Source organism: Pristis pectinata, chromosome 3 (assembly GCF_009764475.1).
Source record: "Pristis pectinata isolate sPriPec2 chromosome 3, sPriPec2.1.pri, whole genome shotgun sequence".
In the NCBI taxonomy this organism is placed as follows: Eukaryota; Metazoa; Chordata; class Chondrichthyes; order Rhinopristiformes; family Pristidae; genus Pristis; species Pristis pectinata.
The window spans coordinates 32,771,721-32,787,743 of record NC_067407.1 but is presented as its reverse complement, the minus strand read 5'-3'; the positions used below and the strand labels follow the sequence as shown (position 1 = coordinate 32,787,743).

At 39.3% G+C, this 16,023-nt stretch overlaps 1 protein-coding gene across 1 annotated transcript in view; it reads right to left on the bottom strand.

Moving 5' to 3' along the window:
- Window positions 1–16,023, bottom strand: part of agbl4 (AGBL carboxypeptidase 4) — a gene marked incomplete at both ends in the record, with an annotated part of 370,772 nt that overhangs the window by 937 nt on the left and 353,812 nt on the right. Inside the window, one exon of the mRNA XM_052010683.1 lies at window positions 15,244–15,396. Within this exon, the coding sequence (XP_051866643.1) occupies window positions 15,244–15,396 (153 nt within the window). The remainder of the gene's footprint in view (window positions 1–15,243; window positions 15,397–16,023) is intronic.

Below are 16,023 nucleotides of genomic sequence, written 5' to 3'. Positions count from 1 at the left end.
TGAAAAGATGTAATTAAAAGAAAATAGCATTGCAAAAAAATGGTGCTGGAGAAATTAAATACACCGAAGTTGATAAATCCCCAGGCCTGATGATCTGCATTCAGAGTACTAAAAGAGGTAGCCATGAAAATAGCGGATTCATTTAGAGTCATAGAGTTGTACAGCACAGAAAACGGCCTTTCGGCCCATACATGTCATGCTGACCAAGCTAATACCATTTCCCAGCACTTGGCAGATATCCCTCTAAACTCTTGTCATCCACATACCTGTCCACATACTTCTTAAATGTATCTAATGTACCTGCCTCAACTACTTCCTCTGGCAGCTGGTTCCATATATCTACTACTTGCTTGTAAAAAATGTTGCCCCTTGGATTCTTATTAAACCTTTCACCTCTAACTTTAAAACTATATCCTCTAGTTTTCAAATCCCCAACCCTGGAAAAAAGACCGCTCACCCTATCTATACCCCTCATGATCTTATATACCTTTATGAGATCACCCCATAGTCTCCTATGCTCCAAGGAGTACAGGCCCGGCCTGTTTAACCTCTGCCTATAACTTGAGTCCTGGCAACATCCTTGTAAATCTTTTTTTTGCACTCTTTCTAGTTTAATTACATCCTTCCTATTACAGGGTGACAAAAACTGAACACAATACTCCAAGTGTGGCCTCACCAATGTCTTGTACAATCGCAACATAACCTCTCAACTTCTGTATTCAATGCCCTGACTGATGAAGGCCAGCATGCCAAAAGCCTTCTTCACTGCCCTGTCTACCAGTGACTCCACTTTAAGGGAACTATGAACCTGTACTCCAAGGTCCCTCTGTTCTACAACAGTACCCAGGATCCTTCAGTTCATTGTAAAAACCCTACCTTGATTTGTCCTTCCAAAATGGAACACTTTACACTTATCTAAATTAACTTCCATTTGCCATTCTTCAGCTCACTTACCCAGCTGATCAAGTTGTATCTTACAAAATTCTATAGATTATTGAACAGTTCCTGTAGATTGGAGGCTGGTAAATTTAACCCCACTATTTATAAAAAGGAGGGAGAGAGAAAATAGGAACTACAGACATCATTATTAGTAAAAATTATAAGGGACATGGTATCAGAGCAATTACAAAACACCAAAAGGATTAGATAAACATGAATTTATGAAAAGGAAAAAAATAGACAATACTGGAAATGCACAGTAGGTCATGCAGCATCTGAAACTAGAACAAAAATATAGGGTGAGGCCATGGTTGCCGTGGAGATAAGTTGCCAACAGATTAATGGCAGCAGTCACTGAGGGAAAATAACAGACAAAATGTTGCAAAATGCAGGGCTGTCAGACATGTCCAGTGGGTCAGGCTGTGCCAATGGAGAGAGAAAAAATGAGCCAACATTACAGATGGATAACTTACAGTACAGTTTGGATAGAGACCGAGAAAGTGAGTTTCCAGAAGTTGCAGAATTTGATATTGAGTCAGGAAAATTGCAACCTGCCCAGGCAGCAGATGAGGTGTTGTTCCTCAAGCTTGCATTGGGCCACACTGTAACAGTGCAGGTTACAGTCAAGCCACATGTCAGAGTGGGAATGGGATGGAGAATTAAAGTGGCAGGCAACAAAAAGCTTAGGGTCATGCCTATGGACTGAAGGTAGCTGTTCTGCAAAATGGTCGCAAAATCTGCATTTAGTTTCGTCACAGATATTCCATTTGTCCTATCTATGCCTCCCCCAACTTCTCTGCAATTTAAAACTAATTTCTTTTTCCCTCCTTTCCAGTTCTGATGAAGGGTCTGCGACCTGAATTGTTAACTCTGTTCTTCTTTTTATAGATGCTTCTTGTCCTCCTGAGATCTTCCAGCAAATTTGGTTTTTTGTTTCAAGATTTCCAGATTCTACAGATTGTTTTGGATTTGACAAACTGATTGGAGTTTTTGAGGATATAAGAGAGTAGAAAAGCGAGAACCAGTGGATGTGGTGTTTTGAGATTTGCAGAAGGTATTTGATTTTAGAGAGCAAACTTAAAGTACATGGGCTTCGGGATAGTGTATTGGTATGCATTGAAAGCTGGTTGAGTCAGGAATCAGAGAGTGTAACTATATGGGACTTTCTCAGGATGGCAGGTGGGAATTAATGGGCTATCAGTGCTTGGGCTCCAGCTAGCCAAAACATACATTAACAATTTAGATTAGGAAACCAAATGTAATATTAATAAATTTATCAATGGCACAAAACTGGGTGGCATTTTGAGCTGTGAGGAAAATACAAAGAGGCTTTGTGATGACTTAGACAAGTTTAATAAGTGGGCAAATACAAGACAGATGCACTATATCATGGATAAATGTAAAGTTATCCACTTTGGTAGGAAAAACAGAAAGGCAAATTATTATTTAAATGGTGATAGATTAGGAAATGTTGATGTCCTTGCACATCAGGCACTGAAAGCAAACATACAACCAGTTAAGAAGGTAAATGGTATGTTTGCCTTCATTGCAGGAGATTTTGAGTACAGGAGCAAGGATGTCCTGTTACAATTATACAGGGCCTTTGCGAGACCACTGCTGGAATATTATGTACTACCTTTCCCAAGAAAGGATATGCGGGTCTTTAACAAGGGCTCAATGTGTCAGGATGTAGGATAAGACATTTAGAAATCAGATGAGCAGCTGGTGAACCTGAGGACTTCTCTACACTGAAGGCTATGGAGACCAAGTCACTGAATATACTAATGAAGGAGCTATATAGATTTCTGGACACATAAGGCATCAAGGGGTATGGGAAGAGAGTAGATATATGGTATGGAGAGAGATCAGTCACAATCAGATTGAATGGAGGACTAGGCTCCAAGGACCAAATGGCCTATCCTGCCCTAGTTTTCTAATGTGTCAATGTTTCTTCAGCCAGCTTTAATTCATTCTAATAACTCCTTTTAAACCATCTAGTCCTTACAACATTTAGTTTGTTCAAATAATAGTTGCTTAAAAAGTATGATTCTTAATATGTTTCTGAACATACTATATGTTATACTTTATAACCAATATAGTTTTGGTAGAAGCATTTAAAATCTATTTGCTTCTCTTAGACAAAAAAAAAATGAAAGTAAGTTCTTTAAAGGATATCCAAATGCCACATTAGATTATCAACAAATGACACTTTTACAATTTTTGCCAAAATTATATCTCCAGAAGGCCAAAGTTTTGTTCAAATTATACTATAAGGCATTCTTTAAAAGAACATTTTCCTCTCAGGCACTGAAGTGACCACATCTGTTAGATTTGCCAGCTTAAGCTGGAGATTTCCAACAGCAAATCTAACCCAAGGGAATAATAAAATTAAAAAAACTGCATTTATCATCTGCCAACTGCTAAAATTCATTTTAAATAAATAGGTATCATAGATTTTATAATGTTGTCTCAGGGTGTTTATTATTGTGTTATAATGTGTGATATGATTTTTGTGTCAGAGAATAACTTTCTCAATTTATTTTTAGAAGAAGACAGGATCTTTCAACATACAGCAATGACTGTGACAAATTTCAACCCTGATCTCCCTGAAACACATATTTATGTGATAGCAATTAAAGCAGAACATTTCAGATGGCAGAAATGTATAACAAAGAATAATCTGAGTGGCTCCTTTTAAGTATATTCAAATGAAATCATGTTATAAAGGAATTGCAATAGATATCTAAGCCGGGACAAATCAATTCTTGTGGAATACAAATGCTTGTGAATGTAGTATTCATTAATTCAATCTCCATAAAGCTCTTTTTTGTTTTTAAAGGAATGTGCCATTAAGACCTGACATGTACTGAAAAATAAGCTGTTATGGTTTTTAAAAAAGTCCTCAAATCAATTTCTAAAGGCAAATAATATTACATTCACTGAGATAAAACATCATCAGCAAAAGGTAATCTTTAATGTGCTTATTTACTTCTATTCTGCTGGTAAATCCTGAAGATACACAGGGAACAATTTTAATGGAGACCAGGATAGGTGGAGTAGGGGGCTAAGGGAGACAAGAAACCATTTGGTCATTTTCAGTGTAAAGCCTGAGAAATTTTAATCTTATGAATACCTCCAGTCCAAGTCCCAGTGTTGGTCTAGGTAACTGACTTGAATTTCAATTTTTCAGCTTTCACAGATTCACAATTTTTAGATTTGATTGTGTGTGTGTGTATGTGGCTGTGTGTCTGGGGGAGGTGGGTGGTGGGTGGGAGGTGCGGGAATAGGAGTTGATAATTTTCATCAGAGCTTCCCTTACTCTTTTGTAGATGAGGTGAGGTTTGGGCCAAGTTAATGCAGTGAATAGGAGAATCCAGAGTCGATCCATTGAGGAAATTTCTTCCCATAAATTTTCAAACTCCTATTGTTTAAATTTTAAAGTTATGTTCTCCATGAAGAATATCAAACATAATTCCTTCACTCAAAAATGGATGAAGACAGAAAGCAGGAAACTACAGGTCTCTAGGTATGGGGAAAAATGTTATATTATTGTTATAGCAGAGCACTCAGTAATGACAATCAGTCAAATTCAATATTTTCTTAAGGGGAAATCATGTTTGACGAATTTATTAGTGTTCTTTGAAAAAATAGCATGTACTGTGGATAAAGGGAAAAATTTGACAAGTTGGCGTATAAGAGGTTATTGCAGAAAATAAAAGTTTGTGATGTGGGAACTATCATATTCATGTGGATTGAAGATTAGTTGATGAGAGGAGAACAGGTATACATAGTTCTTCTTTGGTTGGCAAAATGTAATGGATAGTTTGCCACAAGTTTCAGTGCTGGGCTTCAACTTTTTACAATTTATATAAATGTCTTGGATGTATGGTTGCCATACTTCCTGATGCCACAAAGATAACTAGGAAAGTAAGTTGTGAAAAGGATATAAGGAGGATACAAAGGAATATAGATAAATTGGGGAATAAAGTGGGGAATAATCTGGCAAATGGATCTTGAGTATAATGTGGGAAACTACAAAGTAGTGTTTTTAGCAGGAAATATATAAAAGTGTATTATCAAAATGGTGAGAGATTGCAGAGGAAGTCCTAGAGCATGATTTGCAAAAGGCCAGTAGACAGATGCAGTTATTCATCAAAAGGTGGTGGAAGCAGAGTCCTCAAAAATTTTTAAGGCTGAAGTAGATAGATACTTGCTAAGCAAGAGGCTGAACAGTTACCACGGGTTGATGGGAATGCAGAGATAAGTTTACAATCAGATCAGCCATGCTCTTGTTAAATGATAAAGCAGGTATGATGGGCTGTAACAGGTCTACAGTGGATGCCATCTCTCTGGCCCTACACTCATCTCTGGAGCATCTGGACAGTAAAGACACCTATGTTAGACTATTGTTTATTGACTACAGCTTCGCCTTCAATACTATAATTCCAAGCAAACTCATCACCAAACTCTGAGACCTGGGACTCAACACCTCCCTCTGTACTGTAGCTGTGGCACTTTACTCTGTATTCTGTTATTGTTTTTACCTTGTACTACCTCAATGCTCTCTGTACTACCTCAATGCACTGTGTAATGAATTGATCTGTATGAACGGTATGCAAGACAAGTTTTTCACTGTACCTCAGTACAAGTGACAATAATAAACCAATACCAATACCAATACCTGCTCACAATTCATATTTTTGTATGCTTAGAGTTTATTTAAAATTTAGTTTGCTTTCTTCATCTATTGTTAGTTGGCACTGATAGCACTCAGATGTAGTCAGTCCACTAAATCTGACAATGAGTAACGAACTTCCCTACCTAACTTCCCTTGCCTCTCGACTTCTCTGTCTTCTTTTGATTCCTAAAAACCCAGCACTTTGGCTAAGTTCTGTCCTTGTACCTCATTATGTGGCTTGATATATTTTGACTGGTAATGCACCTGCAAAGTATTATGCAATTTGAATGGAAGTTACTGTTATTGTTCAATCGGCCAAAAAGACCCAATAATCATTGCAGTAGGAGGTCATAGTGCTATTATGTCAAGCTCAGCTGTTATCTCTCTGTCACAGAAGTGACTCTGTGCTTGCAGAGTCAGCAAGGGACAGAGCAGAGATCAAGGATTAATGGGAATTGATTGTTGAGTTCATTAACGTAGTCAGCATGAGTTTATCCAACCATTGACTCTACTAAAATCAATGAAGAGCAAAATCAGGTGGGATATACGTTGAACCGTTGACCCAAACTCATTTAATTGTCATCAGGGTTAGATTAAAACAGCAGAAAATCTTTTTAGACTCTTGTAGAAGAGAGGATCGTAGAAAATGGATTGGTGCAAATTTCAGATTATTTTGTTGTATATCAATTTTTTGAGTTCCTCAAATATCTACTTTCCTTTTCTGATTTTTTTTTAATGACCGTACATTTCTTTCCAGACTGCTGTCCTTTCTAAGACTTTGACACTACTGCCAAGCTGGTGCTCTATTAACAGCAGATGGTGGGCTGTGAGTATAAAGTACTAGATCAAGTTTTCTCTCCTTAAGATAAAATAGCTACATTTCAATATGTCCAAACTAGCAGTCAAACCTTTGTACATAGGGAGTTTGCAAGTTGATATTTACATATTAAAAATTCATGTAGAAATAAAGCAAAACCCACAGAAGTCCCCTTGTGAAAGTCTTGGGACATCACCAAAGGATGTGTCAAAACATTTCATGGAAAATAGTCTGGCTTCCAACATTTATTATGAAGTGAAACATTTATGTATATATTGTAATACTACTTCTGTGCAAAAATATTGTTGATAAAAAAAATGAGGACAATGCAAGAAGTCTGCGATAACTTTTTTGGCTATTCCTTGCATCTGACATGCTAGCTCAAGGTGGGACCTGGACATGCACAGGGGCATTCAACATGGGTGCCAATTCTGGAAGTTCTTATCACTTATGAATGGCCCACGTATGATGCAGGTTTCTTATGCACAAGAAGGCTTCACAGTACAAGTGAGAGCTGCCTTGATGCAGTTAAAGAGGTCCTGGCTAAGTAAATCCCAGACAACTGAGTCTGGGATTGGGACCATGCCTTTGGTAGGTCCCCTTTAAAGTATATAAGCAATGGCTCACCCTTATAATCCCTATTATCCCCTCCTATTATCCTCACCAATCACGAGCACAACCTTCATCCCACCAATCAAACATAATTTTCCCCAATAACCTGACATGATTCACAATAGTCCTGAAACTTCCTCAACTGCCTAAACATTTTGTAACCAGCCAATCAATATTATGTCAGCCATGGCTGGTACATTTGAATGGGTACATTAATCTTCATTTAAATGGTAAAAATAGTTAAGTTTTTAAAATTTTCATTTTAATAATTATTTATATTCTTAATTAATTAATGATAGTGTTTAAGTGTCTTAAATAAATTTATGACCATAATTTTTTCAATGTTTTTTCATTTCTTTCCAAATACCTCTGATCACTGGAAATATATAGGAAACAATGTCAAGGCCTCCTGACACCATTTGGGCAGTACAAGGGGTGAGTGTTATTTCCTGCTGTTTACAGCCTAGTCATTGCCGTCAGATAACGATGCCTAGCAGAAGGGATCTGATTATGACACTGCGACTGCATTCAGAAACATGCGACTGCAAATGTTTGGTGTGGGCACAGAGCATGAGCCATAGTCCGAGCCAGTGTGATCCAAACATACCGGTCTGTAAGGATTGGGAAAGAGAAAACGACAAGTTAGTTTTCAAAAGATGAGGGAGAGGTGTGTAGGACAGAGAAAATATCTTTGATAGTTTGAGTCTAAATCAGTTAAAGGGGGCAGTTACTAGCACAGTCAGCTTCTTTGTCTGTATAACGTGTTGTAAATGGCAAGACTGTGGGCTATACAGTTAGAATAAGAAACTAGCTTTTATTTCAGACTTCCAGCATCTGTGAAAAAAGAAACAGAAATAACATTTTAGAACTGAATGAAGGGCCTTCAAACTGCAAAGTTAATTTGGATTCTCTTTCCAAGTATCTAGCCTAATGTTACCAGCATTTTCTATTCTTTATTTCCGATTTCTGGCATCTGCAGTTTTTTGATTGTCTTTTACGTTGTATAACTGTTGCTGCTATGATCTGCTTGCGAGTCTTCTCAAACTAGGGGTGCAATCGTTCATCCATCACCTTTTAATTATTTCCTTGAAATGGCCCCATATTCTGAGTGTGGGGACTTATGCAACTTGTTAAAGGTTCAAAAGGCATTCCAAAATTACAAATTCACTTTGGGGGGCTGGCAACGGTGAAACAGTGCCTATTTGGTGAAATTCAAAATAGAAGAAGCCATTATTACATGATGATTATATATTTAAGGTGAAGGCAACCTTTATGTCCCAACGTCACAAAAGTAAGATTTATGTTAAATTATGTAAATCCTATATTTTCATGAGTTATCCATTTATAGATGGATATATAACATGGTAATGATTTCAGCAAGCAAAGAAATGGGCAGAGAACAGCCTTATTTCCATTCATGGCCAGCCTGAATATGTTAATAAGCTGACCTACACTTGAAGACATTTTATGTCTTATGATAAACTTTGTGTAAAATAAAAAAAAGAACAAAAAGGTATCAGAAAGACACCAAAAAACAAACTGCTGGAGGAACTCAGTGGGTCGTGAGGCAGAGGGATAGTCGACCTTTCAGAACAAGACCTTGCATCAGGACTAAGAGTGTAGCGAGGAGGTGAGATGAGGGGCAGGGGTGAGGCAGGAGCTGGCAAGCGATGGGTGGGTCCGGGTGAGGAAGGGTTGACGGGCAGATGGAGCCAGGTGGGACAGGGAAAGGTGTAGATGGAGACGGAGGCCGGGAGGTGATAAGTGGAGACAACAAAGGGGTAAAGATTCTGGAATCTGATAAGTAAGGAAGGTGGCAAGTGGAATCAGATCAGGGTGGGAGGGTTCACAGATGAGAACAATAGGGGGAGGAGACGGAGGGCCCAATGGGTTGAGTGTATGAAAGACAGATCAATAAAGCCAGGTTGGGGAGGGGAAAGAAACTGGGTAACAGCGGCCTGGGCAGGGGGTGTTGGACAGAAGGTGGGGGTGAGACGATCTGGGTGGAGCAGAAGGAGAGAAAAAGGAACACCGGGGTTGAGGATTACCTAAAATTGGAGAAATCAAATGCCATTGGGTCGTAGATTACCCAGGCGGAATATGAGGTGCTGTTCCTCTAGCTTGTGTTTGGCCTCGCCCTGGCAGTGGAGAAGGTCGAGAATAGATAGGTTGGTGTGGGAGTGGGGAAGGGAGTTGAAATGGCTTGTAAACGTGAGCTCAAGATGGCCGTTGTGATTAGAATGCAGGTGCACAGCAAAGCTGGGCCTAGTCTGTGCTTGATCTCAACGACATAGAGGAGGCCATATCGTAAGCACTGAATGCAAATGACAAGGTTGAAGGAGGTGCATGTGAATCTCTGCCTCACCTGAAAGGACTGGTTAGGTCCCTGGATCGGGCTCAGGGAAGAGGTGTAGGGACAGGTGTTGCACCACCTCTGGTTGGAGAGGAAAGTGCTAGGGGACAGGGAGGGATGAGCAAACCAGGGAGTCATGGAGAGAGCGGTCCCTGTGAAATGCAGAAACGGGTAGGGAGGGGAAGATGTGACTGGTGGTGGTATTCTGCTGCAGCTGGCGGAAATGATGAAGGATGATGTGCTGGATGCGTAGGCTGATAGGGTGAAAGGTGAGGACCAAGGGAACGCCATCTAAGATAAGGTAAGATATCTTTATTAGTCACATGTACGTCAAAACACACAGTGAAATGCATCTTTTTGTACAGAGTGTTCTGGGGGCAGCCTGCAAGGGTTGCCATGTTTCCTGAGCCAACATAGCATGCCCACAACTTCCTAACCTGTACTCCTTTGGGATGTGGGAGGAAACTGGAGCATATAGGAAGCCACATTTCCTGAAAAAGGAGGATATTTCAGATGCCCTGGAATGGAAAGCCTTATCTCAACAAATGCAGTGAAGATGGAGAAAATGAGAGAAAGGTATGGCGTACTTATGAGAGACAAGGTGGGAGGGGTGTAGTCAAGGTAGCTGTGGGATTCAGTGGGTTTGTAGTGTATGTCGGTGGATAGTTTGTCTCCTGACATGGAAACAGAGAGATTAAGAAGGGGAAGAGAGGTGTCGGAAATGGCCCAAGTGAATTTGAGGGTGGATGGAAATTGGTAGCGGTGATAAAATTGACAGGTTTCACACAGGTGCAGGAGGCAACACCAATACAGTCATCAGTATAGTGGAGAGCGAGTTGGGTAGTGGTGCCAGAGTAGGTTTGGAACAAGGACTACTCCACATAGCCACCGAAGAGGCAGGCATAGCTAGGGCCCATACAAATGCCCATGGTGACACTTTTGACTTGTAGAAAGTGAGAAGAATCAAAAGAGAAGTTTTTCAGGATGAGAAAAAGTTCTGCCAAGTAGAAGAGAGTGTTAGTAGAGGAGAACTGGTTGGATTAATGTTCCAGGAAGAAATGGAAAGTCCTAAGGCTTTCCTGATTGGGAAGGGAGGTGTACAGGGACTGGACATCCATAGTGAAGATGAGATGGGTGTGGGGGGGGGGGGTTTGGGGGGGAGGGGGGCAGGGAATTGGAAGTTGTTGAAATGGTGGAGAGCATACGAAGTGTCCCAGGTGTAGGTGGGAAGGGATAGGACAAGGGGAGGTAAGATAGAGTCAAAGTATGAGGAGATGTTCAGTGGCACAAGAGCAGGCCAAAACAATGGGCCTACCAAGACAGTACTCTTTGTGGATCCTGGATAGGAGATAGAAATGGGCAATACGGGGTTAGGGAACTATCGGGTTGGAGACTGTGGAGGGGAGATCTCCTGATGTGATGAGATCTGTTATGGTGTGGGAGAAGGTGCTCTGGTGTTCATTGGCGGAGTCGTGATCCAGGGGTAGGCATCGTTATCAGAAGGAGACCAATTGACTAATTTAGCTAAGCAGATAGTATCTCCTTTGACATAAACATTTTTGGCTGACCTTTTAAAGAACACAAGATTGAAGGAGATTGTAGGAGTAGGTCATTCAATATGATTATGATCAACTCACGCAACCAAGCAGCATGAAACCAATTTGGAAGAAGAGGCAACAGGATGATACACATTAACTGTAGGGAGTCGGAGAGCTATACAGCATGGCAACAGGCCCTTTGGCTCAACTCATCCATGCTGACCAAGTTGCCCAGTCGAGCTAGTCCTTTTTGCTTATGTTTGGCCTGCATCCTTCTAAACCTTTCTTATCCATGTACCTGTCCAAATGTCTTTTAAATGCCCTAATTGTACTCCCCTCTATAGCTTGTTCAATAAATGCACCACCCTCTGTGTGGGAAAAAAAGTTGCCCCTCAGATCCCTTTTAAATCTTTCCCCTCTCACTTTAAACCTATGTCCTCTAGTTTTGGACTCCCTTACCCTGGGGAAAAGACTGTAGCTATTCACTTTTTCTATGCCCCTCATGATTTTATAAGCCCCTCTAAGGTCACCCCTCAGCCTCCTATGCTCCAGGGATAAAAAGTCCTAGCCTGTCCAGCCTTTCCTTATAATTCAAACCCTCTAGTCATAGTAACATCCTCATAAATCTTTTCTGCACCCTTTCCAGTTTAATGACTTCCTTTCTATAGCAGGGTGACCAAAACTGTATGCAGTACTCCAAATGTGGCTTTACCAACATCTTGTACAGCTGTAACATGACATCCCAACTACTGTACTCAATATCCTACTAATAAAGGCAAGCATGCCAAATGCCTTCTTCACTACCCTATCTATTTGTGTTGCCACCTTCAAGGAACTATATATCTGCAAACCTAAGTCTCTTTGTTCTATAACACTCCCCAGGACCCTACCATTTACTGTGTAAGTGGAAGAAGATGGTGACCTAGATACTGTTCACATTGTCAGAATTCTACTGAACATATCTGTATGACTGAATACATTGAAGAAAGGGGACTGTCAATGGAAATTGGCACTGGCATTGCAGTAATTGTGATGTGCCAGCTGGAGTTTAAATGACTTTTTATAGATGGTACACTGGTGCTCAAGGGATCATCTGCCTTCTTTCGTACCTGCACAGGGGAAAGGATCAAGGCAATAGGGATTCATGAATTCAGAATGAGAAGAAAGCAAAGTGAAGCAGAACTATCTATTCTGATTGTTTCAGGTCAAGTATTGAATGTGATAGGCTTTCAAAGATAAAGCTGGAATGAGGAGGCATCAAGAACTGGTAGAGAATGTTTTCAGTAGCTAGAAATAGATGAGCAGTTGACAGACACTAGAAGGAACATAGGCAATGTCAAGAACATCACAAGAATCCACCGCTCACTTCTTGGCCCTGATTGAACAAACCTTGGTCAGGGATACACTTGTTTGCAATATACAGTATATAAGTGACTGGGATGAGAATGTAGGGGGTATGATTAGTAAGTTTGCAGACAATACAAAAATTGATGGAGTTGTAGATAACAAAGAATGTTGTATAAAAGATACAGCAAGGCATAGATGAGTTGGGCGGAGCAGTGGCAGATGGAATTTAATCCAGACAAGTGTGAGCAAATACACCTTTGGAGGTTTAGAGTAAATGGCAGGAACCTTAGGAGCATTAATGTACAGAGACATTTTGGGGTGCAAGTCCATAGCTCCCTGAAAATGGTGAAACAAGTGGTGGATAGGGTTAGGAAAAAGGCATTTGGTATGCTTGCCTTCATAGGCCGAGTATTGAGTATAAGAGGTGGGGCAATATATTGCAGCTGTGCAAAACATTGGCGAAACCACACTTAGAATATTGTGTACAATTCTGATCGCTACACTACAGGAAGGCTGCGGTAACATTTGAGAAGGTGCAGAAGAAGCTCACTAAGATGTTGTTTGAAATGGAGGGCTGCAGTTACAAGGAGAGATTGGATAGGCTGGGTTTATTCTCACTGGAATGTAGAAATCTAAGGAATGACCTTATAGAGGTTTACAAAATTATGAGGGGCATAGATAGGATAGATAGTCATTATCTTTTTCCCAGGGCAGGGGTATCTAGAACAAGAGGGCACAAATTTGTTGAGAGGAGAAAAATTTAAAGGAGATCCCAGGTGTAAGTTATTCCACACAGAGGGTGGTGAATATTTGGAATGAGCTCCCAGAGGAGGTAGTGGAGGTGGACACTATTACAATGTTTAGCAGGCACCTGCACAAGTACTTTGGACAGAAAAAAAGCTGAGGGGCATGAGCCTAATGCAAGCAAGTAGGATTAGCACAGATAGTGATGAGGAAGCTGATTATTGGGAAGCATCATTGATTGTACTGGACTAGTTGCATTCATAATTCATCTGCTTCTGGAACTGGCACCATTAAAGAGGACACACATTGGAAAAACATCTAACCAACTTCTCATAATATTCAAGAACAAACTGAACTGCACTATTTGCAACGAATAAGGAAACCGGCAGACAGATTGAACCCGAGAATGTGGGAATGTTAGTTTCACAGTTTTGTTTTAATGTTGCACCTTTTTGATTGTATTTTATGTATGTTTGTTTTCATACGTTTTAAGGGGGAAGGTAATGTTCTAATCGTTTTAGAGAAAAGGTTACTATAAGAGATATTGTGATTCTATTGTATCAACTCCATGAATTGAGATGAAAACAAAATGGTTTTGCACATGATGGAGAGTGATCAATTTTTAGATATTAAAGGGCATAGAGGATATGAGATTAGTGCATGCAAGTGGCAAGGAGCTAAAAGAATCAGCCATGATCTTATTAAAGGACAGAACAAGCACAAGGGGTTGAATGGCCTACTCTTGCTTCCATTTTATATGTTCTTATGTTGAAATTATACCTTTTCCTTAATTCATTAAATATTCAATGCACTGTTAAGACTGGAAGGAAATTCTTCTGTTAAATTACATAATGCAAATTAGAAGCTGATATTGCTAGGTAAGTTCACTCATTTTCTGGAGGCCTATTCATGAATGGCAGTAGTACTGCAAAGAAATATCTGCCATTTCATTTAATGGGAGTGCTACAGGTTACTTTTATAAAAAAATACTATAATTTAATAAGTACATTAACATTCTTATGAAGACAGGTTAATTGTATTATTACTCAATGAAATGAGGCCTAGAAATTCCTGCAGTTTGAAGAAAAGAAGATTTATGCTGGGCAGAAATCTGGCAAACAACTTGGTTACACTATAATCCCATCAAATTAATGAATTTCAGAGGGTGGAGGTTGAAGAGTGGAGAAGGATTGGTCCTGCACTGTGATCATAGGAAAGGAAGCAAGAGTGTTAGGAGCTCTATGGTATGTTTCAGGTTGAGTGTAGGGGTGAGTGGCGATTGCAAGGGATGGGAATATGTTGTGGGGGGAACAATGAAAAGGATTGGGAGTTATTTCAGGGGTGGTAGTTAGGTAAGTAACGACAGGGTGCAGTAGTCTGAGATTGATGTCTCCGGTAGAGGTCTTGAAGGATTGTGCAATTAGTGGGTGGATCATCAAAGCCCTGGAATTTATGAGATCAGAGGTCACGAGCTTAGATTTTGGGGGTTGAGGAATGTAAGTATGGAACTTACCTGAAAGGCTTCTAGTCAAGGGCTATGCTGGGTAAACTTGGTTGACTCAGTCATGACCAATTATGGTTGCTCCAAGGAAAACTTGGTTTAAATTCTGTAATGCTCCAAAAAGAGCATGTAATGGGAATTATATCATTTCAGGTGTTGCTGATGTGGCAATCAAATCAGAACTTAGTGGTAGCTTATGGCTGGAAACTCATGGTCAAATTTCCAGTGTGGTGCCAAAAGAAATGATCATTATTGCCCTTTATTTAGAAAACTAAAAATAATCATTTGCATAATGCTGATAAAAACATTATACACTTGAGGCATGTAATTGAGTTCATTAGGATTACTTCCAGCCAGCACTTTAAACCAAATTATTAGCATATTTTCTGTAATCAAGTTTACATTTTTCTGGAAAATAGCAACTAGATCAAACATTACAAAAGGCATTGATCAGTTAATGCACAGAATATGCAAACACATTATTTTCTATGTTTACATACTAATTATTGAGTAGAGAGAGTTATTTCAGCAAAGACAGATCCAGTAATTATAAAAAAAAGTCATGAATTAAGAACACATTATTTTCTAAATATATGGATAAAAGTATGTTAAGATATGGATAATAAGAATGTTGTGTCTGGTGAAATGAAAACAAATCTATAAAAATCCGATATTCTTCAAAATTTCTACCAATTAAAGAAAAAAACTGCTTACGAAAGAAAAGTCCTCTGCATTTTGACAAAGAAGCTTGGGAAAGATGGCTTGCCTCTGGAATCTCTCTTCATCCTCAAAGATGTTTCCATACATAAATCCATTCATCATAGTTGAATGAGCATGGATATCAATGTAGAATTCCATGCTTGCTTTCTGTTGGAGAAGGTAAAAGTCAATAGGTATCAAATGCAACTTGAAAATTAATAAACCAGCTCCAAGGCTGTAATATTTCATGAAAACACTTTAACTTTTATTCCTGAATAAATAAAGGTCAAGGTTTCGTGGGATTAATCCAAATAGGAATCAAAATAAACAGTGATAACTGATTGTGAAATTCCAAGAATGGTGTGGTGTATAAAATTAAGGTAGTGCTGTTGTTGATGTGATATTCATATCAGAGTTCAATGGCATTTTGTGGTAGATTCACATTAGATTTTTTATGGTTTGGGCGAATTATTGAATATACAATAGATATTTTCTAGGAGTCATCTTAATGTTTAACTCCCAGAAGTGGCACTTCCATCAGCTGTGGACATAGTTTGCTGAAATAGTAATTACCTGCAAGATGATAGGATGCTGGGGATAATATGCCCATTTTTATTCAATGAATGAAATAGTAAAATTCATTATAGAAAGAAAGAACTTTTATATAAAGTGCACCAAAAATTCTCTTTTTGAAGTGCCTTCCTTTGCTCTTAAATAGGATTTCCACATAACCTTTCCCAATGTTCTTTTAACAGTTGTCTTGGAAAGCAGTGCAGATGCATTGAGATATTATCT